This window comes from Urocitellus parryii, chromosome 6, assembly GCF_045843805.1.
Source record: "Urocitellus parryii isolate mUroPar1 chromosome 6, mUroPar1.hap1, whole genome shotgun sequence".
Classification (NCBI taxonomy): Eukaryota; Metazoa; Chordata; class Mammalia; order Rodentia; family Sciuridae; genus Urocitellus; species Urocitellus parryii.
This window is the reverse complement of record NC_135536.1, coordinates 186,026,304-186,054,285: the sequence shown is the minus strand read 5'-3', so window position 1 is coordinate 186,054,285 and position 27,982 is coordinate 186,026,304. Positions and strand designations below refer to the sequence as shown.

General features: G+C 52.7%; 1 protein-coding gene across 1 annotated transcript; it reads left to right on the top strand.

Annotated features, from left to right (window-relative positions):
* The first annotated feature begins 10,422 nt into the window (after positions 1 to 10,422).
* Npepl1 (aminopeptidase like 1) lies at positions 10,423 to 27,647 on the top strand. Its single transcript, XM_026412246.2, has 12 exons — positions 10,423 to 10,620; positions 11,065 to 11,250; positions 11,672 to 11,842; positions 14,368 to 14,457; positions 14,873 to 14,954; positions 16,428 to 16,570; positions 22,327 to 22,404; positions 24,714 to 24,814; positions 25,277 to 25,400; positions 25,722 to 25,898; positions 26,310 to 26,420; positions 26,957 to 27,647. Exons 1-12 carry the CDS (start codon positions 10,471 to 10,473, stop codon positions 27,113 to 27,115), a joined length of 1,572 nt encoding a protein of 523 aa, XP_026268031.1. The 5' UTR covers positions 10,423 to 10,470; the 3' UTR covers positions 27,116 to 27,647.
* The last annotated feature ends 335 nt before the right edge of the window (positions 27,648 to 27,982 follow it).

The window sequence follows — 27,982 nt, the reverse complement described above, 5'->3', positions numbered from 1 at the left end:
CCTCAGAAGCAATCCACAGAGGCTGTGCTTGATGATAAAGTTTTTAAAAAGGTAGGGTCTTTGCAACCCTTGAAGCAAATTGACCCTTTTAGAAAGGCTCTCCACTTATTTATAAATATTTATTGCCCTGAATAGGGTAGTTTGGGTTCTCCCGTAAACCATAGTGGACCTGATTAGAACTTATTTTCAGGACCTCCTGGAGAAGGGGAAACTGTCCCCTTCTGTCTGCAGCCAGGGCAGTGCTGGCCAAGCCCCGCTGTCTGCTGCTGTGACTGGGGTCCCAGGGGCAGAGGCCGATAGGCTCAGCCAGGTGCTAGCCCCAGAGCTTGTGCACTGACTGTTGGTTCTCAAACCACTGTGTTTTTTGTTGAGCCTGTTGGGGGGCGGGGGTGGAGGGGTGAGGGGGATAAGTAGCATTTGAGGAAGTTAAGAGAAAACCAGTTGTTATGGCCTGGTACCTCAGGGCAGCACTTTGCCTTGCAAAGAGGTGGACCTTTAACTGGCCACAGCTCCTTTCAGTGGTTGGGCCTTGGGGGTGTCGATTGCCCGGGCCACTCTCCCCTGGCCTGGAAAGGGCCCTGTGGGACCCTCAGGCCTAACCTATATACATGCCCTCTTCCAAGTGTCCAGGGCCAGTTCAAATGGAAGTGGTTGTGTCCGTTCTCCAAGCTTATGGTCTTCCCTGAGATTGTAACTGAAAACTGCTGTCTGTTGTTCTTGTTTGTCTGGTTCTGGTGGTGGTGGTGGGTGCTGGCTGGGCCATGCCACGTGAAGCAGTACGCGTCTCTAATTTAACGGATTTACCACTCTCTCTGCTAATTGAGAGAGCATTATTTATTTGTTTTGACACAAGTGCTTGCAGTGTTTTATCCCAGCTAATGGCTTCTTAAAGGTAATAAAACCCTTCAACCTAATTGGTCAGATAAGACTTTTTTTCTTGTATGCTTAAATAAAGCAATTAGTGAAATGCTTCTATCCAAAATGACTTTTTTGTCCTTTTTTAAGAACTAATTTACTGTCACTGGAAACTTTTTGTACAATAAAGCAGTTGTGTAGATTAAAGAACATCCTGCAGTCCTGGTATTAATTTTAATGGCGGGTTTACCGTTTCCTTCAGATGCATTTGTGTCAGGGGAGCGCCTGGCCTGGTCCGGTCTGTGATCTTGTGCCTGAGGCCTTTGCCTGAGTGTCGGAAAGTCAATCTGTCTATCTAATGAAAGCTTTCAAAGGGACCAATCTATTTGCTGTCCAATATACAAAAAGGGAAACTGCCTTAAAAGGAGTTAATTATTTTTCTTTTGAAAACATTTTATACACATACCAAGAACCATTTGGAAATTTTCACATGAAACTCTAGTGTTCCTGAAGTAATTCTTAAAACACAGGATTCGGGACACTTGATTTTCTAAATGGCCTTGCGCCTTTCCCATCCTGCTGTACTGAAAACTTGAGGGACACTGTTTGTCAGTTGGACTCAAAGCCGAGACTGTTTGGTCCTTGCAAGGCTGGGTAGCCCTTTGTCAGGAAGTACTGGCTTACAACATGGACACTGCTGGCAGAAGGTTTGCCAGTGAATCAGGATGGGGTATGAGCTGCTTTAATATCACAGTCCAGGTAGTGTCCTTGGTACTGGGCATTTCATCCTGAGACCAAAGAAGCAGCAGCGCTGCCACCCCCGTACCCTTGCCCTGTTCTTTGACTAGAAATTAGAGTTCGCCCAATTTGCTTGTCAGCCATGTCTCTGCCTGAGAGTAAGATCCACTCTCAAAGGACGGACTTCTGCTCTAGATTTGAGGATATCCAAACTAATGGTGATCACATTAAAGAAGTCATCCATTCTGACATGGCAGGAAGGTGGCTGCAGGCTCGGCTGCGTGTGTGCTTCCTGAGTGGCAACCTCTTGGGTTATGTTCCCAATGGAGTACCTTGCCAGCCCAGTCAGATAAAACCCAGAAGGTTGCTCTTGAGCAGAGAACTCCAAAGATTTAGGCCCTGACCTGAAGGTGGTGGAGCATTGACTCATCCCCTCTGAATGCTCACCTTGACCGTGGGAGCAAGGCTAGATGTAGATTTACTCTGCCAAGTGTAGCAAACAGCCTACATGTTTAGTTGTCCAGTCAACCCAAAGTTAGCGCAGTCTTCCCTGGATGGCTACCACTGTGTAGTTGCAGAGAAACAAGTGCCCTTGTCCAGCATGACCTGAATCCACACACAATGGCCAGTGTGTTTCTCCACATGCTGCCTCAGGTCATCAGGGTCTCTCTTTCTCATCAAACCATATGGGAACCATACAGAAAGACCTTTGCTGGGAAGGGGACGGTCATTAGTTGGGTGCAGGGAAGAATACCTGCTTCTTGGTGGTGCACATCACTGATGAGTACGGGAAGTTTCGATTTCTTCTAAGACTGGGGAGGCAGATGTTAGCTGTACCCTGGAACTTGGCACTGTGCACACACTCCAGTGTCAGCCTTGCATTGCAGCTCTCCTTATGCACACCCACCTTTGAAATCCCTAGCTTTTCTATCTGCAAATCCTCTCGACCACCCAGATGGCACCTTTAACCCTGTGCCTGGGGTTTTTGTTTAGTTCTGTTTTGAAACTGAGGGAAAACAGCCCCCTTCAAGTTGATGGGTATCAAAATGAGCTAATGAAGGCCCTGGGTGGGCACACAGAGGTTTCCGTTTAGGACTCAGAGTTAGATGGTGGGCACCAACTGTGCATCTTGTCCCCAACTCCACAACACCTCAGATGGTTGTCATTGTACCAGTCTGTGGGTTTTCTTACCACACAAAGAGACATTCCACAGAGCCAAATGGCAGAGACTTGCACACACAATTATCTGGTCAATTGAGGCAAAAGAAAGTAATCATTTGTCCAATTGTCCAAATTAGCTCTCTGGACTGTCCTGAATGCTCAGGATAATTGTGTGGTCCTCCACTTTCGTTCCATAATCTGGCTAAAATGAACCATTTTAGATGAGGCTCCATTCAACACAATGCACATTGAAATCAGACTCAGTTAAAATAGACCACTGGGTTTAGCACTTTCTGTTTGTCAACTGTAATCCTATAATTGCTTTTAACTAATCATCCAGATTCTACCATTAGTAATCACTAGATTTCTCATTTTATAGATGTCCTCACAGAGGCAAAGGGCTCTGGTATGCGCTATTGGGTATTTTTCTCAAAGTAGGTTCGAGGAAATCAAACATTTTTTTCTTAATTGTTTATGTTTTAGCCTGATCTTTAGCTATGGGTCACCAGTACAGACCTCCATTTTCTTTTTCTTTTTCTTTTTTACTGTGGTGCTGGGGATTGAGCCCAGGGCTTAGTGCATGCAAGGCAAGCACTCTACCAATTGAGCTATATCCCCAGCCCTAGATCTCCATTTTCATCAACTCAAACCCCCAAGCCTCTCCCTTTTCCAGATGGGGAAACTGAGGCCTGCAGCAGGACTCACCAAGGTCACGCTGAAAGTGTAACTCAGAGCTGGAACTAGAATCATCAGCTCTCTAATTTGCAGACCAGCACTATTTCTGCTTATGCCATTTTAATTGTTCATTTCTTTCCATAAAATTAAATGACCTTCTTCAAGAAAGATTTAATGGTCAAGATGTGATTTGGTAAAAAGCTTCCTCAAGGATTTTTTTTTTTCTTATTACAAAGATGAGGCCAGGCTGCAGCTAAGAGAGATTTGCAAACAGTGGTGTGTCATTATCCCAGTTCAGTTTTTTGTGTAATTGGTGTGAAGAGATTGCTGCCGATGAGTCAGCCTGCTGCTGGACAGAAAATAATGATTCTTTTGTGACATGACTTGGTGTACATACACGTGAGCTTGGGGTTGTTTATAAAAGGTGTATATGTACACAAAACACTTACCAAGATGGATAATGTCATCATGAAGTTGTAAATAATAAGAAATAGTCTTGAGCAAAACTGATTTAATATTTGCCTGAGAATGTAGCACTTCATTTCAACACTACGCAATGGCTAGAAATTGATTTTTTTTTAAATCCAATTAAGCCTCAAGGTTGGTTATCCATTTAAAAGGTCGGATGAGTTAAACAATGACAGTACCTTCCGTTCACGCTAATAATTAGATTTGCTCAGAGCCTCAGCACTGGCATGGTGCCTTGCAGAGGCTCACATTTTGTACCTTTGCACAACTGTGAGCCACCCATGTCCCCAGCCACGCACTAGCTATACCAGCAAAGCAGGGACCCCCAGCTGGCTGCCCATCTGATTCCCAACACCCACCCATGAGTGTGTGAACCTCAGCAGACGGCTACCTACTCTCCTTTCTATGGTCCCAAGAGTATTGAGACATGGAAAGTCACCCTTGGTTAAAGGGAAAAGAAAGACGCAGACACCACCTGGTTGTGTGTGCTACCTAGTTTATAATAAAACAAATTCAGCTTTTAAAATGGTGCTTTTTATAGCACATATTTACTATATGCTTCTAACAGGTTAAGAACAAGACTTCAAAATGCCTTTTTATGGTTTTTGTAGGTAATATTTAAGTATTACTGAATTTATGAAGATGTTGGGAAAACCACGAGCCTGATTGGAATGCTTTTTACTCTGTGTGAGCTGTAATGTCACTCATGTTTTGTAAATTACTGGGAAGGGACAAGTGATCTTACCTCAAAGCTAGCATTTTAACCTGCATTGTAACATAAGGTTCATGTATTATAGCACTTTGCATCCATAACCAAAATGAGGCACCTTCCAGATTCAGTAAGAAAAAATATAGAATTTCCTTTGCATCTCAAAAAAAAAAAAAAAAAAACCAACAATTTCTGGTTCGTTTCTGCCTCCCCACCCTTTCCTTATACTGTTCAGCTGCCAAAATCCTCAGCAACAGATTTACGATTCTTTTTAAAAGATCTACTTCAGATACCACAGATAGACATGTAATAAACACAGGGGTGTTTCTGGGAAAAAATGTGACGCAAACTGAAGATTGAATCATTTTCAATGCACCGCGGAAACGTACTGTTTAGCAGGATCTATAAGTGAAGGTTTTCCTTTGACAAAGATTTCACCATCCAAATAAACGTTTCCCCCCTGCTTTGGCTTTTCCGTCTGTCTCCAGGTTGAGTACGCTGGAAGGAATGTGGAGCCATGTCTGGTCTGTTAATTATTTCTCTTTTCCTTCCTGCAGCCTCTGCATCCCAAGGCTCCAGGTCTTCAATACGCCCTTGAAAACTTTTGCAACTAAAAAATAATTTTGCTGGTGTTCAGAAGTAAATAGGAATTCAGTTCCCGAGACAGGAGGGTTATTGCTGTTTTACACTGTGCCCTTCCTGGGAGAATAATTTAGGCTGCTGGGAGGGCAGGGGACTCTGAGAGCGTGGCTTCAGCCCCTCATTTTATCAAGAAGTCCTAAAAACTGATGTCCGAAGGAGCGCTTTTTGTTGTTAATAGATGGTTCTGCTAGTACATTTTTATTAACCTGTGCGCTCTCCTCCCGCCATGAGAGCGAGGAGTGAAGATGCAGAGCTTGCTGATGAGGTCACAAAATGCGCTTGTCAAGCCAAATGCCAAAGGGCACACGCAGCAGGCTGCCTTTGGTGGAAGCTCCCTGAATGTGTAGAATCTTATTTTTCCCCAAAAGAGACAGAGAAAGATAAACCAAAAGCTCATCCAGTGGCCGCCTGTGAAGAGCAAGTGGTGAAGTGAGGGCGAGCAGCTCACTCCTTTGTCCGGTCTTGAGCTATGTGAATGTTCTTTTGTATTCAAAAAAGAAAATGGAAAAAGAAGGAAAATGGCAAACCATTAATATGGAATACAAACAGAGGGCCTAAATGTACTTGATAAGCTACATGAAAATGAGGTTCTCACCAGTGGATACATTCCCAGGATAAAGTTGCAGGATTGTCACGAGGACCGGTGTTAACTCAGAGGGTGGTTGGGAGCCTGTCGTCTCCCAGATACAAGCAGGGGAGGTGGGCAGGCGAGGAAGAGCCCTGTGTGGGGTTGGATGAAAGGAGTCATCATGAGCTCATGCTGTCATTGGACCTTGGCCCCCCAGGAGGACCAGAAGCAGCTAGCATTCCCATACCCTCGCTTTCTGACCAAGCACTCCCCACTCTGGAGAAATGGGTGACTAGATTTGGGCCAAGGCAGGAACAAATCTTATTAATGCAGAAAGGAACAAAGTCCTCAAAACCCATTAGAAGGTGTCAAGGTGACAGGGGGCCAGCCTGGTTGTTGGCATGGGGACGTTAGAGCAGAGGCACTGAAGGGCACTATGCACTTCCACATGGGTTCAGAGTTGCATCCCAGGGCAGGGCCTGCTTCGTGGGTGTGCAGCCACTGCAGTTATGTGGCCCTGGGCATGGTTTAATGCCCTACTGGGGCCATCTTTAATTCTCTTTGGTTTCATTTTACACTGAACTCCATGAATCAGCTCTCCAGCCCTGGGGAAGCAGAGTGGTCTTTGCTAAGGAAACCCAGGGTAATAATGTAGAAGGGATGACAATAGAAAACCACCATGTTGCAGCCATCACTTGATCCAGGCCCAGGTCATCATCAAGAGTAGATAAAGATCGCTGGAAACCAGAACATTCTAATGGTCTCCAGCTGTTGCCCCACAGGTTATAAACAGAACATTGATTTTTGTCCTACCCATTATAAAGAGGGGAAATCACTTTTATCTTATAGAGATCTGGCAGTCCCCACTAACACCAAGAAACCGGCCTCAGCCAGTGATGGGGGACCCATGACTAACGAGGCACGGTAGGAAACGCACCAAAAACCTTGAACCCGAATCTAACCAGGAGGGAACAGAGAAATCCTGAGTGTGAGACTTCCTATAAGACATGCCAATTCCAGGAAGGACAAAAGCAGGGATTGTGCTGGACTGAAGAAGACCAGAGGCCTGGCCATCCAATGGAACGCCTCATCTCTATTTGGATTCTGGATTTAAAGAATCCAGGACATCTGGGAACAATTAAGGAAATTTCAGTGTGGGTATATACTATGATAGAGTTAGGTCAATGTCAAATTTCCATGGGTATGATTGGGACATTACTGTAAATGTGTGGGCAGTGTCCTTGTTCCTAAGAGATGCACTGAGCCACTTAGGGGTGACTATGCAACCTACTTTAAATATATGTGCACACATACACATGTGCCGGTGAATATATATGTATATGAATGAATCTAGCCGAAGGGCATGCAAGTGCTCATTATACTAGTTTTTCAGCTTTTCCATAAGTTAATGAATTTTTCAAAAACCTTTCTAGGGAAATGTGCTTTTCATGGCAGTGAGTTCTTTTTCCTTCCCTCAGGGAACATTTAGTGCAAATCTAGGTGGCTCGTCTGGCGCCACCAGTTACAAAATGTAACCAAGGCACTTCCTGATGTCCAGGAACCCTGGATGTGGTATGGGAAGGTGCAAACCTCCACTGCCCAGGGCAGTGCTCAGGAGGTTCACACGCGTGTCCCGGTTGGCTGGTCGGGACTCAGTTCCAGGCCTGCGGCTCCGCACAGTGTGATGGAGGGAGGTCATCGGAGAGACCCAGCCTCTGCTTCCTCTGTGCTCACGAGGTAGCAGGTGACTGTCAACCAGGAATGAGACCTGCCCTCATTTCACATTAGTTCTGACTGAGGTGCTACTGGCTTTCAGTTACCCGCAAGGTCAAGTGCAAACTTTACAGCTCAGTGTATATCTTAGGCGCTTGGGTGCACTTTATATCCTGCCATGTGAGCTTTGGACAGCGCCCGATGGATGACATCCTTTTCCACTTCAGGACTTTGTGTGAATGTTTCCATAGGCAGGGGTCAGAGTCAGATGCTTGGTACACTTGAACTAATTAAGACCCAAGTCAGAGGTCTCATCCTAGTCCATGGGGCCTTCTCTGGCGGCCTTCTTTTAGTGGCTGAGTTTCTGGATTTTTATCACTGTTTGCTGTGTGTGTTGGGGAGGGGGTGCGTACACACACACACACACACACACACACACACACACACGTACATGTGACCCCACCCAAAGTTTGATCAGGCCTGGAGCTATTCAAAACTCATGTTCAGTAAATGTATGTTAAGTGTAAGAAGAGACGAATGAAAATGCCAGAAATCATGAAACCTTTTCTCATATTGGATATAATGGAACTGGGAACCTCCTGGAGCTCAGCGGTGTCTAAGCAGGCATTAGATTCTATGTGGGTGGACTCTGGCATGAAATTAGCATATAAATGCACATTTCAGATACCTGGAGCCATCTTACATGATGTGATTGCAGAAACCTGTCCTAGAGCTATACCAAAAACACTTCCTAATAAGTCCCAGAAACCATGCTCTGATTTCTTCCAGAAGTTTCCAATCTTTTCCTCTGTTTCTAAGTTAGGTCTGAACACCCAGTAGACTATGGAATGGGTCCCAAGTCATCAGAAACCTAAGTTGCTCCTTGGGTTGTGTTAAAGATCTGCTCATTTATTTTAAACTTTCATTTTTCAAAGAAAATTAAATAGAGGTAAATTTTTCATTGACAGTGAAATATATACTAAGTCGTGGATTATACCTTCATAAAAAATTATCTAAACAACGTGCTGCCTGTCTTGTTTATGTTAGAGCCTATGAAGTCTGCAGGGAGAAGGGGCAAGTACTTTCCTGGAATCTATTTGTATCTGTCACAAGCTGCATCTTGAGGAATTGGCAGGCATTTGAAGTGGAATAATTCCTTAGCGTTCTGTTTGGTTTGGATTTCTTCAATTCAGGAGTGGCTTAAAACGAGAATCAGAAATAGTTTCTTCTAACCAGCGTACAACATTTTCCTCTTGCATTGTGTGTAATAAGTGTTCGACAAATATTGGTTGAATTGAATCATCTTGTTCCTTCTTGCCTGGGGGCATTGAGGTTATCCAGTCTATTCTTAAATATGGGAGAATTCTAGAAGGAAAATTCTCCAACCTGATCTCTACTGACAGCTTCTCTCTTCTCCCAACTCCCTGTGCAGAAAAACTGCCAGACCTGGCTTTCTGAATTGCTTCTGGGATCCCTCCTCCGTTTGCAAAAGTCGTTAGAGTGAACCAGACCCCCCGCACCCACCCACACCTCCGGCTCCAGCTCTGCCCTCTGGCTTCATAGCCCCTGGACATACTCTGCCTTTGTGTTTTCTCGTGGGGTTTCCAGAAGCCTGGCCTGTGGAAAGTCCTGCCTCGCTCATGGGGACACACTCTGGTCTGTCACCCTCTAGGCAGATCCCCCAGCTGTCTCAGCCCCCTCTGGAGTGCCATGCGCCTGTCTACAGTGTATTTGCAAACAGAAAAAAAGAGTGATAGATCTTCATGGTTCTTAGTACCCTTTACAAATGTGTGAAAACATTCGGCTGCTCTAGAATCTTTTGAAGAAAATAAGACCCAATTAGTGTTGACTTTTATGTCAGAAAAGCCCGGGTTTCAAAGGAATTCCTTTCACTCATTCTACAGCTATTTGGGGATGCCTGCTCTGAGCTGGGCACTGCAGGACAAAAGCAGACACAAAGGCTTGGCTTCAGGCTGCTGCCACTCCAGCCTCAGTAGCTGCTAGGAGGTGGCCCAGCCTCCTGGGAAGTAGGACAAGAGGGTGCGGACAGGGAAGATGGAAGGTGGCTCCTGGGCCATGACAAGAGGGGTGGGGCAGCTGGGAGGTCAGTGGTGGAATATCATGTACCCAGTTGCCTTTGCTTTTTTGTTTTCAAGATGGATGAAGAAGAAATGCAAAATAAGAGGAGTGATGTACAGAACTGAGAAGGGTGCCGACAGCCCTGAGCAACCAGGCGGAAGGAAGAGAGGGTAACAGATGGCTATTTTCAAAAAACCCTGAACCGTGTAGAAGTCAGGACCCCTGCCTCCACCAGGTCTTCCTCTTCCTTCACCAGGGTCCCTTCCACCACTCAGCAAGTGCTCCCAACCCATGCAGGGGGCCTTTCCTTCCCAGAGAGGTGACTCAGGTGTGGGTCTCCTCTGCCCAAGTGGGGTAGAAGGCTGGAGAGGCAGCTTGCTCCCACTGTCACAAGTGGTGGGCTGAGGAAGGGCCCCGAGCGGGCAGGGCGCGCCTGCATTTCTCCTTGGCCATTTAGAAGCAGCGGCCTGGAAGGGAACCCAGGTCCACGTCGCCCCTCTCACGTGCATGGGTGTGACTGGCAAAGTGGGGTCTGGTCACCGTCGAGGAACCCTGTTTGGAGGACAAGGCCTCGCGAGCAGTTGGGCGCTGGCTTGGGGCCAAGACCGCGGTGGGCCGCCCCGCCGAGGGCCGCGCGTCCGCGCTCCCGGGGCCTGGCCAGGCCGGTGGGGCCTGCGGGGCGGCGGCCAGGCCCTCCCGGAACCTCGGCGCCCCGGCCCGCGCCCCTCGCGCCCCCTCGCGCCCCGGGCGGGCCCTGCACGTCTCGCGCGGCCCGCGGCGGGGGAGGCGGGGCGGGCGCGGGCCGGGGCGGCGCCGAGCGGGCCGGAGCGGGGCGCGGCGGCCGGCGGCCGGCGCGGGGAAGATGGCGAGCGTGGGGCTGCAGTTCCAGGCGAGCGCGGGGGACGCGGACCCGCAGAGCCGGCCCCTGCTGCTGCTCGGGCAACTGCACCACCTGCACCGCGTGCCCTGGAGCCACGTCCGCGGGAAGCTGCAGCCCCGGGTCACCGAGGAGGTGAGCGGGCCGCGGCCGCCATGCGCCTGGGAGCCAGGCCCGGCGGCGCGCAGGCCCCGCCCGCGGACACGGCCCGCCCCGGGCCCCGCGGTCCCGGACGCCCGCGCCGGCCTGGCCTGCTGCGCCCGCGCCTCCCGGCCTGGTTCCCCGGACGGACGCGCAGGCCTGGCTTGCAGAGCCGGCCTTCCTCGTGGCATCTGGCCCCTGACCCCGATCAGTGGAAACTGGCCAAGCCCCACCGAGTTGGTGTCCAAATGTTGAATCAGAGGGGCCCCTGACTGTCTCTCAGGCCCAGGCTTGATCCCACGAGGGTGGGAGGTGCCAGCCAGGGACACACAGCTCTCACTTGCAGGGTGGGGCGCCTGGGAAGTGCTGGTGAGGCAGGCAGGGCCTGCTCCCGTGGCTGTTTGAAGTCTGGTCTCTCTTGTCTCCCTTATGATCTAGCTCTGGCAGGCCGCTCTGGCCACACTCAACCCCAACCCCACGGACAGCTGCCCCCTCTACCTGAATTGCGCCACCGTGGCAGCCCTGCCCTCCAGGGTGAGCAGACACAACAGCCCCTCCGCCGCCCACTTCATCACCAGGCTTGTGCGGACCTGCCTGCCACCTGGAACCCATCGTTGCATTCTGGTGAGTGCCTCTGAGAAAGGGCTGCTCTGGGAGCTCAGGGCCCTGTATGGACAGCAGGGCATTCTGGCCCCTGGGACCTCATATCACAGTCCCTGCCTTGTAAAAGGTCCCAAGAGACCAAGTGATTTACCCCAGGTCAGTGATAGTGGCCAAACAGAGGCTCCAGCCTAGATTTCCTGAGGCTAAGCCTCATGTCCATGCTTCCCTGTGTCTGGCAAGCTGGTGGCCAACATCCTCTTGCTTATGGAGCGAGAAGTGCTTCAAGTCACTCTGAAGGCACCTGAGGAATGGGATCACTGGGGTATCCGTTCTGCAGGACTTTATCTGGAGCTGATGTTGGGGCTGCTCTAGAAAGCAGCTATAGGTGGCCCGTGGAGACCCCTGGTCCTGGGCCCCACCTGCTTCTCTCCCTGTGCTGCAGATGGTCTGTGAGCAACCAGATGTCTTCGCCTCTGCCTGTGCCCTGGCCCGAGCCTTCCCTCTGTTCAGCCACCGCTCAGGGGCTTCTCGTCGCACAGAGAAGAGGACTGTCACAGTGGAATTTTTCCTAGTGGGACAGGACAACGGGCCAGTGGAATTGTCCACTCTGCAAGTGGGTGTCTGGAGGTGCATACCCTGTCCCTGGGCCCCCAGGAGCTCTCCACCTGAGAGATGCTGCCCCCTCCCAGGGGAGGACAGTGAGGGCTGCTGCCATTCCTGGGAGTCCCCAGGGGGCAGTCACTGGGAGTCCAACATGGGAGGCACTGTTTTCAGGATTCTGTTCTGGCTGGATTTACACAACCACCCCGTTATGCCTGTACGGCGTCACCCTTCCCAGAGCACTTATACAGATGTTATTCCACTTGGTCCCGAGGATGGTCCTTTGCAGGCCAAGCTGGAAGCACTTCCAGCCTCTGAGCCTGTGTATGGGCCTGACCTGAAGCCCCTGGTCCCTCATAGCTGCCCTGACACCACTGCTGTGGCCTCGCCTCACTGGGCCACCCTGCTTCAGCAGCCAGACCCAGTCACCTGCCTCCTGCTCCAGAGCTTCCCCTTCACTTCTGTCTCAGGAAGGCCATCGCCTTCAGCCTGGTGAGACTCCCTCTCGGCCCCCCGCTTTGTCTGCAGCTCCTCTCTGAGCCCTGTAATGTCCCCCTCCAATGGAATTCCTTGCCATAGAAGGAGGGAACATGCTTCTGTCTCTGCCATTGAATCAACTCTTATTTCTCTTCATCTCCAGAATTTTAAATGACATAGTCCAATTGTTTTTCTTAATTCCCTTTATTTACCCACCACCCAAACCTGGGTTTTGCCCCCTTGCCACTGTTTTTAAGGGTCCTGCGTGCTGGACCAGAGCCTTGTCCCTTGTCCTTGAGGCCCCAGCCTGTTGGGAGCCAGCTTCCCATTTCTCCCAACCTACCACAACCTCTCGTGCCCCCTTTCCAGCCTCTCCAAGCCCACCTTCTCCATGCTGGGTGGTGTCAGGCACCTCTGGGCCCCCCTGCTCCCTGCTCCCTCTGTCTCCAGGGAGTTCTTCTGAGCTCCAGGCCCACCATTCCACAGACCTCAGGCTGGATTCCCCTTTCCCTCCACCTCTCGCCCACCCTGATCCTGTGCCCCACACCCCCATCTGCCTCCTGCTCAACTGTCCCTCAGTTGTCAAATGTATTCAGGGAGTGACAGTCTGTAGCCTTTACAGTCTTCTCCTTTCTCCTCACCAGGGAACCTCCTCAACGACCCCCGACCCCCGTCCCCGGGCTCTGAGTCCTGTGGTTGCCCACTTGTCTGATGTTTTCATGGATTAGTGTGTGGTCACCTGATGTGCTGCTCTTGAGTCCCTCAGGCATCTTTGGACCCCCAAAGTCTAGGATGATGCCTGGCACATAGTAGGTCCTTACATAAGTGTGGACAGAATGAATGAATGGCCGTGCCCTGGTGATAAGGAGACAGGCCTGCGTGCTGTGCCCTGCCATCCCTTGCTTTGCGCCAGAGCTGAGCTTGGTGGGGCCTGCAAGGTCACGGCTGCCTCCCTTGAGGCCAGTGCTACTGCACTGACGCACTTCCCAGACAGGACAAGAGCTGCTGACAGGCGTCAGGGGCCGCACATCTCATATCCGAGCTGTCAAGTCCCAGGTCTCTACCTTTGAGGCTTCAGGGTTTAATTACCTGGGACAGGCAGTGGCTCAAGCAGCAAGCAGACAGGGCGGGGGCGGTGGCCAGGCTATTGGAATCGACCTCGCTCCTGCCCTCTGCGACGTGCAGGGCCTGGGGGAGCTGATGATGAACTTGGTGGCCCGAGCCCCCGCAGGCACTGTGCTGCTTTTCTCTTATTATCCTTTCCTTGCGGCCAGCGAGGAGGCCCTGATGCAGCCAGCTGCCTGAAGCTTCTGAGGCTTGGGGTGGGCAGTGGGAACCACTATGGGGCAGGGGTCCTCCAGAGTCTGCTGAGTGAGTGAGCAGGTGGGCGCAGGTGGGAGAGCAGCAGGTCTCTGGGCCCTATGACCTCTGCATCTGGGTTCCTCACGGCCCCTCCCAGTGCTTTCTTGGGTGCTGGGTGGACACATAAGGTCCCTGTGGTAGAGCTCAGTCCAGTTCCTCTCTCCCAAACCCTGTACCCAGAGCCTGCTGTCCAGTGACAAGGAGAACAGGGCAGTCGGAGCTGCATGCCCCCAGGAGCCTGTGACACTCACATGGGGTCCCTGTGGGGGTAGCACCTCCAGTGACTGGGGAGTGGGTACAGGAGGAGGGTGGCCAGAGTTTGAAGGTGAAAGAAGGGTACTGAACCCAATGAGGCCAGAGGTGGCTGTGCCCAGCGTGCATTCAATGTCCTTCAGATGTGGCAGGATGGCGGCGGGAGGATGGAAGTTTTGGAAAGGACCCTGAATAGGAAATCAGGGCATTGGGCCTCTGGGCTGTGCAGTGCTAGGGGTCTGAGTGGTCACCATGTAGAACTCTCCATTTGTGGGTCCCAGTCTCAAGGGAGGGCAGATGGGCCTTCCTCTGTCTCCCACCTGTCTCCTGTGCCAGGGAACCTCTGGTGCCTTTGGGCTCCTGGGGAAATGGATGAGGAGAGGGTATCCTCTCCCCCCACCCCCCCAGGTCCCCAGCCCCTGTGACAGTCTTTTTCATTTTTCCTAGTGCTTAACAAATGCCACGGAAGGTGTGCGGCTGGCTGCCCGCATTGTGGACACGCCCTGCAATGAGATGAACACTGATGTCTTCTTGGAGGTTTGTCCCTGGCCTTTGCAAATGGTGGGGGCAGGGGGGCAACTGGGGTGGGTGTTGCAGACCCCAAGCAGAAGCAGCGAAACCTGGGGCTGTCCACACTCTCTGACCTGGCCCTGGAATCCTGAGGCTGTTTCCCATGAGGTTATTATGCTGTCCACCCAGCTCCGAGGCCGCAGCCTCAGCAAAGGGCACTGGGAGGACAAGGCCTGCCTTGAGACCCCAGCAGGCCCGCAGCCATGAACTGCAGGGAGCTGGCAAGGGTGGAGGGTGCGCCTTCATCACAAGAGTCCCAGCCACTGGCCTCCAAGGCTGGCTCCTCTCCCACCACATGGGTGTTGGCTCATTGCAGGCCCCAGCCTCGCTTTAAGGCCAGCCTCCTCATGGTCTCTGTTGCTTTTTCCGTGAACGTGTCCAGGAGATCAACAGAGTCGGAAAAGAGCTGGGGATCACCCCAACCATCATCCGCGATGAGGAGCTGAAGACAAGAGGCTTTGGAGGTGGGTGTGGGCTGGAGCCCCCAGGTTTGGGCCTGGTGTGGGTAGCCAGAGCCACTTGGGACAGCGATCACATGGTGAATTGTCCCAAACTGCATCCTGTGTCTAAGCCCAGGCCAGAACCTGGGAAGCAGACCATCTCTGGGGGAGGGAGGGGCAGCCGTCCAGGTTCTGATGCACATTCTGGAAGCCGCTAGGCCCAAGTCCTTCCCTCTAGCAGCCTCCACACCCTGTGCATCCCACTCCCAGGCCAGCTCAGCAGGGCCTCTCTGTTCCTCGAATATACAAGTTCACATCCCAGTCAGGACCTTTGTGTGGGTGGCTCTCCAGTGGGAATCTTCCACACAGGACATCCTGCGGTGGGGGCTGTCCTGCTTCACCTCTGCTTCTGTCCTGCCTTGCTTGCGGGAGCACTTCCTCAGAGGCCTCCCCTGACTGCTCAGGCCATCCTCCCACTGGGAACCAGAGAAAGGCATGTGCCTGGGCTGCCCGGGGGCTTTCCCAGGGCTGGGGGCTGGGGTTCTGGTGCTGTAGTTACCTGTGGCTGCCAAACAGATTAGCCCCAAGGTAGGTGGCAGCTGGAGGTAATAGACAGCTTCCCACACCTCCGTGGGGACTTGGGGATGCCTCGGTGGCCCAGGGCCTCTCCCTGCTGTGCCCTGTGCCTCTCCGCGGGTAGCTCACAGCACGGCAGCTGCCCTCAGAGCTGGGCTCTAGGGAGAGTGAGAGGAGGGAGCCCGCTTTTTTGTCATCTCATCCCAGGGGAGGCATCTTGTCACCTCTGCTGTGCTCTTGGTTAGGACTTGCCTATACTGCACAGGACGTGAATACCCAGTGGAGGGGTCACTAAGCACACCCATAGACACATAAACCAGGAGGTAGAAGCCTCTTAGGTTGGGGCAACTTTCTCAGAGGTGGTGTTTGCCTTGGGTTCTGCGGGAGCTTGTCCGGCAGCCACCATGACCTCTTGACTCAGTGGCCCAGGCACCAGGGGGTGTGGCCTCTGCCCTGGGAAGTTCTGTTTTTCTTGGGAAAAGTGGCATGTAAACCCGGGGGGTGAGCAAGCCATGGGTTGTGGGAGTGGGCTGCGGCAGGCAGTACAGGCTTCCCAGGCAGGCAGGCTCCGGGCCGGGGGATGAGTGTGGGCCGGGTGGCCTTGAAGCGTCATCCAAGAATCATTTTACTCTGGGAGCCTGTTCGTTTCCTTTTGGAAATGATACAGTGTTTTTTTGCTCAGTAGATTTTCTTGCCTGGTGATACTTTAAACAGGATCACTCGTAGCCTCAGACATTGGAACTAATTTGCACTCCCAGGTTCCATGCAGGCTGGGGCAGGAGGGAGCTGGGCCAGGGCTAGGGCAGCACAGCTGTCCAGGAGAGTATCTGTGAGCCAGTATCCGGGGTGGATGTGCCCAGGGCCTTCTGGAGTCCCTGCCTGTGCAGCCTGCACCTCACCCTCCTCTCCCTACTCCTACAGGGATCTATGGGGTAGGCAAAGCTGCCCTGCACCCCCCAGCTCTGGCGGTCCTCAGCCACAGCCCGGACGGAGCCACGCAGACCATTGCGTGGGTAGGCAAGGGCATCGTCTATGACACCGGGGGCCTCAGCATCAAAGGGAAGGTGAGGTGGGTCCAAGGGTTGGGTCAAGGCCAGCTCATCCTGCTCCCCCAGAGCGGCCGTAGGGAGATAGCCAGGTTCCCCAGGGCTCAGAGTTGGGCTGATTTAGGGAGGGAGTCCATGAGTCTTTTCCTTTTCTGAGAAGGAGCAGTTTTGTGGGGACACTTGGAGCTCACGCTCACACTTGGTACAGGACACAGGAACAGCAAACCCTGGACAGTCGCCAGAGGGTAGCCACAGAAATGGTGAAAGGGTGAGAAGCAGGGCCAGGGAGATCAGGCCGAAGAGCTGGCGGGTCTCCTGGTCCACCCCAGGTTTCCAGAAGGAATGCTGTGTGGCGGGGCTGAACAGGGCCTCTCAGAAACAGGTGCTCCACAAAGGCGAGGGAAGCGCTTCTTAGGGGGATGTGCTGAGTGGCTGTCCACAGAGAACCTGTGATATGGCTTCTCGAGGGCGTCTCCGGATGCCTGAGGAATGTCAGCGCTGACCTTCACCTGTGTGGCCAGCACTCTCCACATGGGTGTCCATCTGGGCAGCTGACTTGGCACACTGTGGAGCATCCACTGTGCCCAGGCCTGGGCTGGGCTCTCAGGGAAGGTCTGGGAAGGAGCCAGCTGGGAGGGGAGTACCTCGACTCCCTAGGAGACCCAGAAGAGGGCCTAGGAGAGAAAAGGGCAGCAGGGAGAGAACAAGCTCTGCTCATCCAGAGAAGGCATCAGGAGCTGGCCACAGCCAGAGGGCCCACACGGGCATCCCCTTGACCCATATGGTTTAGAAGTTGAACACTTCAAAACAGGAAAAGTTCTCTAAAAGACTGGATTCTTCATCATTTGTAAACTCAGAAGTTCTGGATTCTCACCTGGTACATTCCTCCGGGGCTGAGTGGTGGCTACCTCGGGAGCACAGCCTCCATCCCTGGTTTGCCGCAGGCCCCTCCACTCCCTGTTGCCTCCCTGACATTGATCCAGTGTTGGTTGGTGTTTAGGGTAGAGACTTGTGCTGCTGTGTTGAGTACTTCCTGCATACCTAAAGTATTTAATACCTGGAGTGGATGATCGTTTTTTAATATCCCTCCTCTAAAAAAACAAAATTATTTTCAGGACTAATCAGGAAATGAAACTAATTCCCTACATATTAATATGCTAGTAAAGAAATTAAAAAGAAAATAAATATCCCAGTACAAGTAAAGAAAATAGCAATGCACAATACTTTAAATATCATTACTGTATTTTTTTTTATTTTTTTGGTGGTGCTGGGGATTGAACCCAAGGCCTTGTGCATGTGAGGCGAGCATTCTACCAACGGAGCTACATCCCCAGCCTCTCATTAATGGATTTTTTAATAGGAAAAAAAACTTAAGCCTCCATGTTGGTCTGTTGTAATGGACGCTGTGCTCGAGTGTTTGGGCCTCGGCTTTTCCGGGCTTACCTTCCTCACATCAGCCTTCTCCACTCATCCGTGTCCGACAGGCAGCCCTAGCTCCTGTCTGTCTTGAGTCACCACTGGTGCAACGATGCTGCTAATTAGATTGTGAGGCGTTTGGGTCACATGAGGTGATGGAGGTGCAGATACTGAGGTCCTCACCACAGGACTCCGAGGAGATTTCTGGACATCCTGTCCCACAGGACATTCCACAAACTGCAGCGCTGGCCATGCTCTCGGTTCCCCAGGACCCACTCTAACGGCTTTCATGTGTGGACAGAATGGCAGAGGGAGAGGGGACCAGCCGGGGCCCCAGTCAGCAGAGCCAGTCCCTAAAACCCTTGCCAGTGGCTGGCAGGTGGGCAGGGGTGCAGCTGGCCAGCGTGTCCTCCTGTAGGAGGGCACTGCCCAGGGATGAGTGAGCAAGAGACGGGCACAAAGCTTCACAGACATGGTTAAGATGCGGCAGACGCCAAAGCAGTTGTTCACGTTTCCACCAGCCACAGGTGTTCTTTGAAAGAAATCTTTGATTACTGACACCTTAGAGACACCAGTGAACAGTTATACTAACAAGGAGGCCCACCGTGGGCCCCTCACAAATACTTTTAAATCCTGCACAAGCTGTGCACCCCCACCAGGTACTGGCTGCCTGCCCTGCACCCACACTCCCTTGCTGTTGCCCTGGGCAGCTGCTTCCTGGCCTGCAGAGGGTGGCCTCTCTTCTCCTGGGATCCGATGCTCATTCTTAAGGTTGGCTTGTTGGAAGGCCAGAGGAAGATGCAGGGTTTCTTCCTGGGAACATCTCCTGCCCATGGCTCTAACTCTGCTCCCTTGGGCGCCTAACTCACCTGTTTGGTCTCAGACAGGTGGCTCCAGGGAGGCCTTGGTCTCAGGAGAGATAGAAGAGAAAACATCATGGGGTACCTTCCATGGCTCCAGGTCATTCTCCAAAAATGAGACAGCCCCAGCCTCCTTCTAAGGTCAGAGTACTGTGCAGACCCTGTGCTACATGGAATGGCCCAGTGCCCAGGACCAGCCACTTTGAACTTGTCCACCTGTCCCCTGCACTTAGAACCGTTAATGAGTCGGGCTTTTCCTGAGCCTTACTAGGCTGGGCTCTGGGCTACTCACTGAGCCCCCCCCACCAGGAGGTTGGCAGATTCAAGTCAGGACCTGAAGGTACTCACAACCTCACCTAAGGACTGGTACAAAGCTCAACACAGGGAGAAACATAGTGGCCATCTCAAGAGCAAATGGTGCAGCAGTTGCCCTTCTCAAAAAGCAAGCTGGTTGGGGCCAGAAGAGCTCCCAAGTTTGCAAGAACCGTTGCAATTTCATTTGCAGAGATTTCAAAGGCAAATCAGGATCAGCATGGAATAACAAGTCTCAGATGTTACTCTGGACCCCTTTATACTCTTTAAAAAGTATTAATACCAAAGAGGCTTTGTTTATCATGTATCTGAAACTCAAGAACCAGTGGACTTTTTGGTAGAGCACACTATTGACATTGATAGTGACACCTATTAATACTTATTAATATCACTGTGCTAGAAATTAAAACTGAGATGTGTAAAAGATCTTTATAATTCATCTGAAAACAACACAAATCTGTTGCACATTAACATAAGCAGAATAATTTTATGAAAAAATTCCAAAAATTTTAAAAAATATAATGAGAAGGGTAACATCGTACATTTTTGGCAACTCGCTAGTATCTGCTTAATAGAAGTCAGCTGGGGTCTGTATCTGCCTCTGTGTCCAGTCTATTGCAATATGTTTCATTCATAATATATTAAGAAAATCTGGCCTCACACATTTTATGATTGGAACAGGGAGAAATATGTCGGATAATCATAGTCATTCTTTGCTATTACACCAAAACTCGACAAGTGGTATTTTCTTAAAGGTTGGTTATGACATGAAATCTGAAGCCATCAGTGCACTTCTGTGCTCTCATCTACTAGTTGTTGAGCCTTAGATGTGTGTTTGTCATATTATGCATGGGTCATTTGGAGAATATGGGTTCACAGAGGGAGGCAGAAACCCCACATTTTAACACATCTAACTATATACTTTCAAAAGCTCAGATTTGCTGATGTCACTGCCCAGCTCATCAGAAAAATCCTTGTGTCAGGGGGAGCCCATCAGGTGGTACGTGGACGTTTTCCAAGGTTCTGATCTGTGCTTGAGAGCTCAAGAGTTACCATTGGTGTTAACCAGTGTTGGCTGTTTGCTGGAGATGAGAAGCTCACTTTGTTCACTTTAGAAAATACCTGCCAGATACCTCCATGTGAGTGCCTCCCTTGTCTGTTGCCCCTAGGCAGAGTGACTGGTAGAGAGCCCTTCTCTCAAACAGAGGCCACAGAGCTTCTACTGGGACCAGCCACCCTGGCAGACATAGCAGCAGTGCCTTGGCCACACAGAACAGTGATAGTGCTTACACTTGGGGTCAAGGTCTCGAAAATCAACTGCACTGCTCCAGCAAGGGACTTCCTCAGTGAAATTTCTTTTCCTGGATGGCCTGAGGAGGAACCCAGTGACTCCTCATTCTCTTGGGCTATGGCTGTGATCCTGTGGGGGGCTCCAGCTCTTTCACCCTCCCTGGACTTCTGCACCATTAGTTAATGAGCAAAAAGGGTGAATGACTCTAAGCATCACCAGGAACATCCCTTCTTTTATAAAGATGGAAAGGACACTCAGGGGCTGGTGGAACTTTGTGCAATCAATCGAGCTATATTCGTGAACCTGGCAGTTTTCTGCCTATGATTGGGAGGTGGCACAGTGGCACCTGTGACAAGGACATGTGATGTTCCGAGGACATGTGATGTTCCGAGGACATGCGATGTTCCGAGAACAGCCGTCTGGAGACGGTTTCTGTGCAGATCATTTTGAAATAGTTAGATTCCAGACCCAAGGCCCCGTTTTTCCATTTATACAGCCCCATGCCTGCTCAACAATTAGGGCGGAAAGACAGTTTGTTTTCAGTAGTGCTAGATGGATCATTTCCACTCAATTATAAAAGCAGCCCAGTTTATATCTAAAAATACTTTCCACCAAAATTGAAGACTCATGTAATACAATCAGGGCTCAAGAATCACTCAGTGAATTTGAAGTTCAAATCTTTATGTCTGAGCACCTGTTGTTAATTTAAAATATGAACTTGTCAGTTACAGCTGGGAACCTATAAAATGTAGACGTGTGTAAGCACTCTCAAGGTTGTAGTTTATGGAAGATGGCTCTCCCATCCTCACAGGGTGTGTCTCTACCTAGGGCTCCAGGACCCAGCTCAGTCAGGAGATGTTGAACTGTGGAGGAAGGTGGAGCTGGCCCTTTCTGATAGGATGCATGACATTAGGGTGACCAGGTTGTGCTGACAGCTAGAGGTGGGGACCAGGGACAGGAGGCACCCACCCAGAGAAGCAGCAGAAAAGGGCAGACAGCCAGGTGGAGGTGGCTCCGGGAAGGTGCTGGTGGCGGGTAGGGGCAGGAATTGAGAGGAGTGTGAGAGTGTGCCAGGCTGGCAGGTCAGAAGCCAGGGTGGGGCCCTGCTCAGGACAAGTGGACAGGCTGCCGTGCACCCCAAGCTGTGCCTAGAGAGGGAGAACCCCCCGGGGAGCCTTCCGCAGCCTTGAGGCTTACTCTGCCAGGGCTCTGCTGCTGGGAGCCAGAGCCATGCAAATGCCAACTGCCAGGCTGTTGTACGGGGTGCTGGCTGGGCAGCAGCCTTCCCTACCCTAAGTGTGTGGGGCAGGAACCTGCAAGGTGTGGAGAACACAAGAGAGTTGGCTCGTTGGTGAGCTCATCACCTCAGGATTCCGAGTCCAGGAGGGACCATAATTCTGATGGCCACCTGGAAGCCTGGTCCAGACCCTCCATGCTGACCGGTATCCCTGGGGGATACTTCCTGCATCTTGGTTTCTTCCTCACAATTCAGGTGGAGAAGTGGATATGAAGAGGCCCTGCCGATAGACCCAGGCTGACATGGGGGCTGGGTGGCTGGATCAGTGTGGTGCTGGTGATGCTCCACACAGCGAATCCAGAGCTCTGGGTGGCTCTCGCTCTCCCTACCACCCAGTTACCACTTGGAAGTTCCAAACTCTACTGAAACCAAAGGGTGCCCCCGTCCTTGGCTGTTTCCTCCCGCTGCTTAGAGAATAGCTCCTTTGAGAGTCAGTGTCATGCATCCTGGGCGCGCTCCATGGCCTGGCCTCAGGTCCTCGTGGGCTGGGAGCCCTGTGTGGGGCTGTGCAGGTGGGGTGGGGGCTGCAAGGGCAGCTGCCAGCTGGACTGCATGTCCCCATGAGTCACTCTCCTGCCCCACTGTTGTGCTTCTGCAGACCACCATGCCTGGGATGAAGCGGGACTGTGGGGGTGCCGCAGCCGTCCTGGGGGCCTTCAGAGCTGCCGTCAAGCAGGTGAGTGAGACCCCATCCTCTGCAGGTGCTCGTTCTGGGCTTTCCTGTGGGCTCTGCCCTGCCCTTTCCACTCCAGCCCCAGCCAGGGTCCCTCCTGTGTCTGCACAGCTGGGCCCGTCCCTTCTCTGCGCTTGGGTCCTTCATGGGTCCCAGAGCTTCTCTTTTATCAGGGCTGCTCTGGATGATCATGTCTTCCTCAGACTGTGAGAGCCTGAGGGCAGGTCCACCCTGCCCACTACTCAAGGCCTGGCTTGGATTGAGGGAGGCTGGCCTAAAGCCACGTGGCATGCAGAAAGCATGATCCCAAAGAACGGACCCTGGGCTGAGCCCCCCGCCCAAGTGTTCCAGTCATTCCACCCACAGCCTTCTGGGCATCGACACTCTTCTAGGAAATGTCTCCCCAGGATTGACTCCCCCACTCCCATGCCCAGCCTGCTTCCTCCCTCACTTTGGTAGAAACTCAAGACTTGACCTTGCCTGCTGGCTGTGATCACTCTTGGGTGACATCCTGGGAAGCCCAGAAGTCCCAGAGCAGTAAAACATGCTTATTTAACAGAGTGTGCCCTGGGTGTCCTAAGCCATAAGCTCCTTATTGCAGCTTTTCCAAGGCAGCTTTTGAGAGTCTGAGCCCTTTAGTGTTACTAGATACAGGATGTTCTTCTCCCTTAGGCACTACCCGAGAAGGCTGGTTCCTTGGGGTAAATTTAAAATTGAAAAACAAAAACCCAGAGGGTCTTGACACAGTTGTGGCTCAGACTGGTCAGGTGTTCCACCTGTAGCCTGCATGGGAGAGGACCAGAGGCCAGTGGGGGCCTCCTGGTTTTCTGTGTGCCTCCCATATGGCTTAGGTGGCTCCCTCTAACAGTTGTTGCAGCCCAGTCCGTGGGTACATGGGAGGTACAGGATGCCAGAGGTTGGAACATCCCAGAGTCCCTGCTCCACTGTCAGGCTGGCTCTTGCCTGTGCCCTGCTACTGCCTCACGTGGACAGGGTCTTCTAGGGCTTACAGGTGAGCACTGCTGTCCTGCAGAGCCCAGGTGGGGGCATTTGGAGAAGGAGCAGGTGTCTGTGCTCCTTGCTGGCTGGAGACTAACAAGGGAAGCAGCCAGCATTCAATAAGGCCCTTGCCTGGTGCAGCTGCTGGGCTGCAGGTGGTGACACCAGACTCCTACACTGCCTGGCCCTTCCCTTCCTCCCCCCAGGACCTCACTGGCACATCTCTGGAAGATATGCGTATCAGAAGGGAGCTCAGGGAGCTGGCCCAGCTGTAGGGTGCTCACTGTGGGAGAGTTGGAGGGTTCATAGGGCCATTTACCCTGACTGCTGCTCCAGCAGGGTGCCCTCTGGCACATGGGACAGGCTGGCTGGAAAATGCCGCAGGTAGACTCTTTCCAGTTTGAATTCTCTTTTCACAGGAAGCCCCTTGGCAGTTCACACTGATGCATTAGTGGGCAGCCGTGAGGGGTGTCAGTTCCCCTCTGCCTGCAGGGCCATAGCCAGTGACCTAAGGGGTACTAAGGGCCCTGCTGTAGATAAAAATCCTCCTCCCACAGGCGCCCTGGCCACAGGCTCCATGTGGACACTGCCATCCACCTTGTTTGCAGTCTCCTGCGGGCCTCAAGAAGGAATGTGCCTCAGTGAGAGCCACAAGATAAATAATGACGTAGTGACTCAGCCCATAGAGCAGCCTCGGAAGCCCCATACCCACCCTGGTGGGGATCAGCAAATGAATGGAGAATAACTAGGGACCACTTCTTACAGTGGGATTCTGATCACTAACCATAGAGGGGACAATGGGAATAGGAAGTCATCTGGCCAACACCACAGTGATCATTCTTTCAGGTACAAATGATCAACAGCTGTTAAGAGTGGAGCGAGGAAGCAGGTGGGAAGCAGGCTGGTTAGAGGCCTGTGCTCATTGGAGCATGGCACTTGCTGTAGCCATGTGCAACTCCAGAACAGGGGCACAGTCGAGGTGTGCCTCCTGATACTGTGCTCCGGGAAGGACACAGCTCTCCGGTGGGAGTCCTGCTAGAACACATGACCACAACGTAGTCATGAGGAAACCCACCCCAAACCCCGGATTTAAAGTGCCAGACCACACAGGTTCCAGAGGACAGGGGCTCAGGAGACGCACCCATGAGTGCACTGGTGGAGCAGGTGGCATCCCATCAGGTCTTGCCTGGAGCTGCCTGCTGTGCACCTGGGAGCTTCTGTCTGTCCATCTTTGAGTCTGAGAGCTCCTGGCTGGCCTTATCCCTCCTAAGCCTCCAGCTGTAGCTGAAGCCTCTGCCCACTTCGCCCTCCAGGGTTTCAAAGACAACCTCCATGCTGTGTTCTGCTTGGCTGAGAACTCAGTGGGGCCCAATGCCACGAGGCCTGATGACATCCACCTGCTGTACTCGGGAAAGTAAGGCTGGACTTCCCTTCCCTGATCCCTTGCTGCCTTTACCCTATAGTGTGCACTTGTGGCCTTCTTCCCAGGGTCAGGCCAAGTCAGCCCTAAATTCAGCCCAGGGTGGGAGGAACTTCACCATGATGCCATCTGTGCTGCCCTGTAGGGGGACAGGGTGTCCCTGCCTCCTAGGGAAGGTTGGGGATGGTCGGGAATCTTGAGGGACCAGGAGCTCTAAATGAAGTCTCTGTGGAGCTGGGGTGTAGATCAGTAGTAGAGCACTTGCCTAGCATGTGTGAGGCACTGGGTTCAATCCTCAGTATCAATAAAAATAATTAAAGAAAATAAAGGTATTATGTCCATCTACAACTAAAACCATATTGAAAAAATAAATGGAGTCTCTGTGGTCCCAGAGGGGAGTCCCTCTCGTCACCCCGGAGAGCTGCATTCCTGAGTGGGCTCTCTGCTGACCCCCAGGACAGTGGAGATCAACAACACAGATGCAGAGGGCAGGCTGGTGCTTGCTGATGGCGTGTCCTACGCCTGCAAAGACCTTGGAGCAGACATTATCCTTGACATGGCCACGCTGACCGGGGCTCAGGTGGGTGTCCCAGGCTTAGCTGTAGCTGCTGAGAGGCTGAGGTGGGGAAGGCAGGTGGGATGGGGATGCTGGCATCAAACTTCTCACCTTCAGCCGAGGTGGCAGGAGGGGTTTGTGCCAGGCAGGTAAAGAGGCGAGCTGGGACCCTGACCCCTAGCCTGTCCTCCACAGGCTCCAGCTCACAGTGCGGTTTCTTTCTTTTGGGTTCTCACACCTCTCTGTTGGTTTCTTTGTTTCCCTGTCTGCCTCTCTGTCCCTCTTTTGTCTTTTGTGTTTCTCTCCTGCCCTCCTCCTGGTTGCTCCTGTGTGACGCTGACCCAGGGCATCGCCACTGGGAAGTACCATGCAGCCGTGCTCACCAACAGCGCCGAGTGGGAAGCGGCCTGTGTGAAGGCCGGCCGGAAGTGCGGGGACCTGGTGCACCCCCTGGTCTACTGCCCGGAGCTGCACTTCAGCGAGTTTACCTCGGCCGTGGCTGACATGAAGAACTCGGTGGCGGTAGGTCTGAGGCTAGGGGCTGTGCCCAGACAGGTGGGCAGGCCATACCCCCACGGGGTTCATGCTCCCTGGAGACTGTGCCCGGAGCTGCAGCAGCAATGCTGGGGCTCCTGTGAGGCGGGTCAGGGTACAGTTGCGTGTCCAGGAAGAGCCTGTTCAGTTCGCAAGGCAGACAGGCCTCTCGCTGGCCTCCCTGCCACTTATCTGGGGCTCTGTACTCACTCCTGGGTCTGAGTCAGTGGCCACATTGGGTCCCCCACTGCTCCCCCTGTCCTGGAGTGGAGCTGACTCCTCAGCCCGTGGCAGATGGGACAGGGCAGACAGGGCGGGAGACCCCACAGGCACCTGGGAGCTACCCAAACCCCTCCTGCTGCTGGGAGCAGGAGATCACTGTGCATCTGGCCTCTGCAGGACCGTGACAACAGTCCCAGCTCCTGCGCGGGCCTCTTCATTGCCTCACACATCGGCTTCGACTGGCCTGGGGTCTGGGTCCACCTGGACATCGCCGCACCAGTGCATGCAGTAAGTGCCTTGGACCACCCCGGTGTCCTTGCCTCCTGCTAGGATACTCCCCTGCCCCACCCCTCCTTGCTGGCCTGGGCCAGCCCCTCCTCTTGTCCTTATGGAGCCTCTCTATCTCCAGAACTGCTGACCGAGCTCAGTCTGTGTCAAGGGTCACATTGTCCATGGCCCAGCCTCTGGCCAGCTGTGATACGCCCCCACCTCTGGTCTCTTCATCCCTGGGAACAGAGTGGTTGCCTTGTGTTGTCCCTCCTAGCTACCCCATGCTCAGCAGGGGGCCCAGGACTCTCCTTCTGACTCCTCCCCATCCTGAGCAGATCTGGGGGTTCTGGAACAGCACCTGGGGTTGTGCCCAGGGCCTCACCCATTCGTTGGCCCTGAGGGTGGCAGGACGCGACTGGGAGGCCCAGGACTCTGGCTGTGCTCCAGGATCCTCTCCCCAAGAAAAGGCCTGGGGGAACCTGCCTCGGTAGGCTGGCCAGCCAGGGCCAGGAGGAGGCTGTGGGAGCTCAGGGTTTCTCCCCACTCTGCCACAGGGTGAGCGAGCCACTGGCTTTGGAGTGGCTCTTCTGCTGGCACTCTTCGGTGGAGCCTCTGAGGACCCCCTGCTGAACCTGGTGTCCCCACTGGGCTGTGAGGCAGAGACACAGGAGGGTACTGTGGGTCGGGACTCCAAGAGACGCAGGCTCGTGTAAGACCAGCCTCCCGCCTTGGCCTGGAGGCCAGGCTTTTTACCTCACTTTGCACTGATTAATTTTAAGCAATTTAAAGATCAGACCTTAAGATGGGCCTTGGTTGGTTTTTGTGTGTGACCCGGTGGCAACGGAAACAACTCCTTCCCACGTCTTAGAAGATAGCTTGGGGCTTGGTGGGGTCCAGGGAGGGGCTGGGGTGGAAGCATTGGGGTTTCTTTCTGTTCGAGCTATCTGCAGGTCTCCTGTGTCCGCTTCTGCAAACTGTGCTTCCCCTGCACCCTGGGGCCCGTAGCACCACCTGAGCCCAAAGGCTGCCCACCTCTGCCTGTGCTGTCTCTGGCCCAGATCCTGCTCATGGCAGCTCCATGCTGAAAGCTCAGGCCCTCGCTCCAAGTGACGCCTCAGGGGCATTCAGCCAGCCCACCCCCAGAAAGATGTGACTGGCTGACAGGGACCCCACTCTGTGGGGTAAGAGGAGTCCTCCTTGGCCCTGTGGAATTCACTTGAATTTTAAATAAATATGACCACACCACATCCTGGCTTTGTCTCATTCTTTCCCCCACACCTATGTCTTAAAAACAGACCTGGTGTCTACTGTGGTAAGGGGCTCAGGCCACCACCAGCTTCTTCCACTAGTTCTGGCTTTTGAGATCCAGCCAATCAAGCTCTTTTTGCAGACAAGAGCCCTGGAGTCTGGGGTGGAAGATGGCAGCTGCAGGTCCAGCTCAGCTGTTCAGGTTGTCTGAGAGTGCACAGCACACACTAATGTGGAGGCTCTATGGGCTTTTAGGGCTCTTCCAGGGTCCCGCAGCCTATAGGGAGGGCTGTTCTGGCTCCCTGCACATTCCAGGCTGTGTTTCCTTGGCT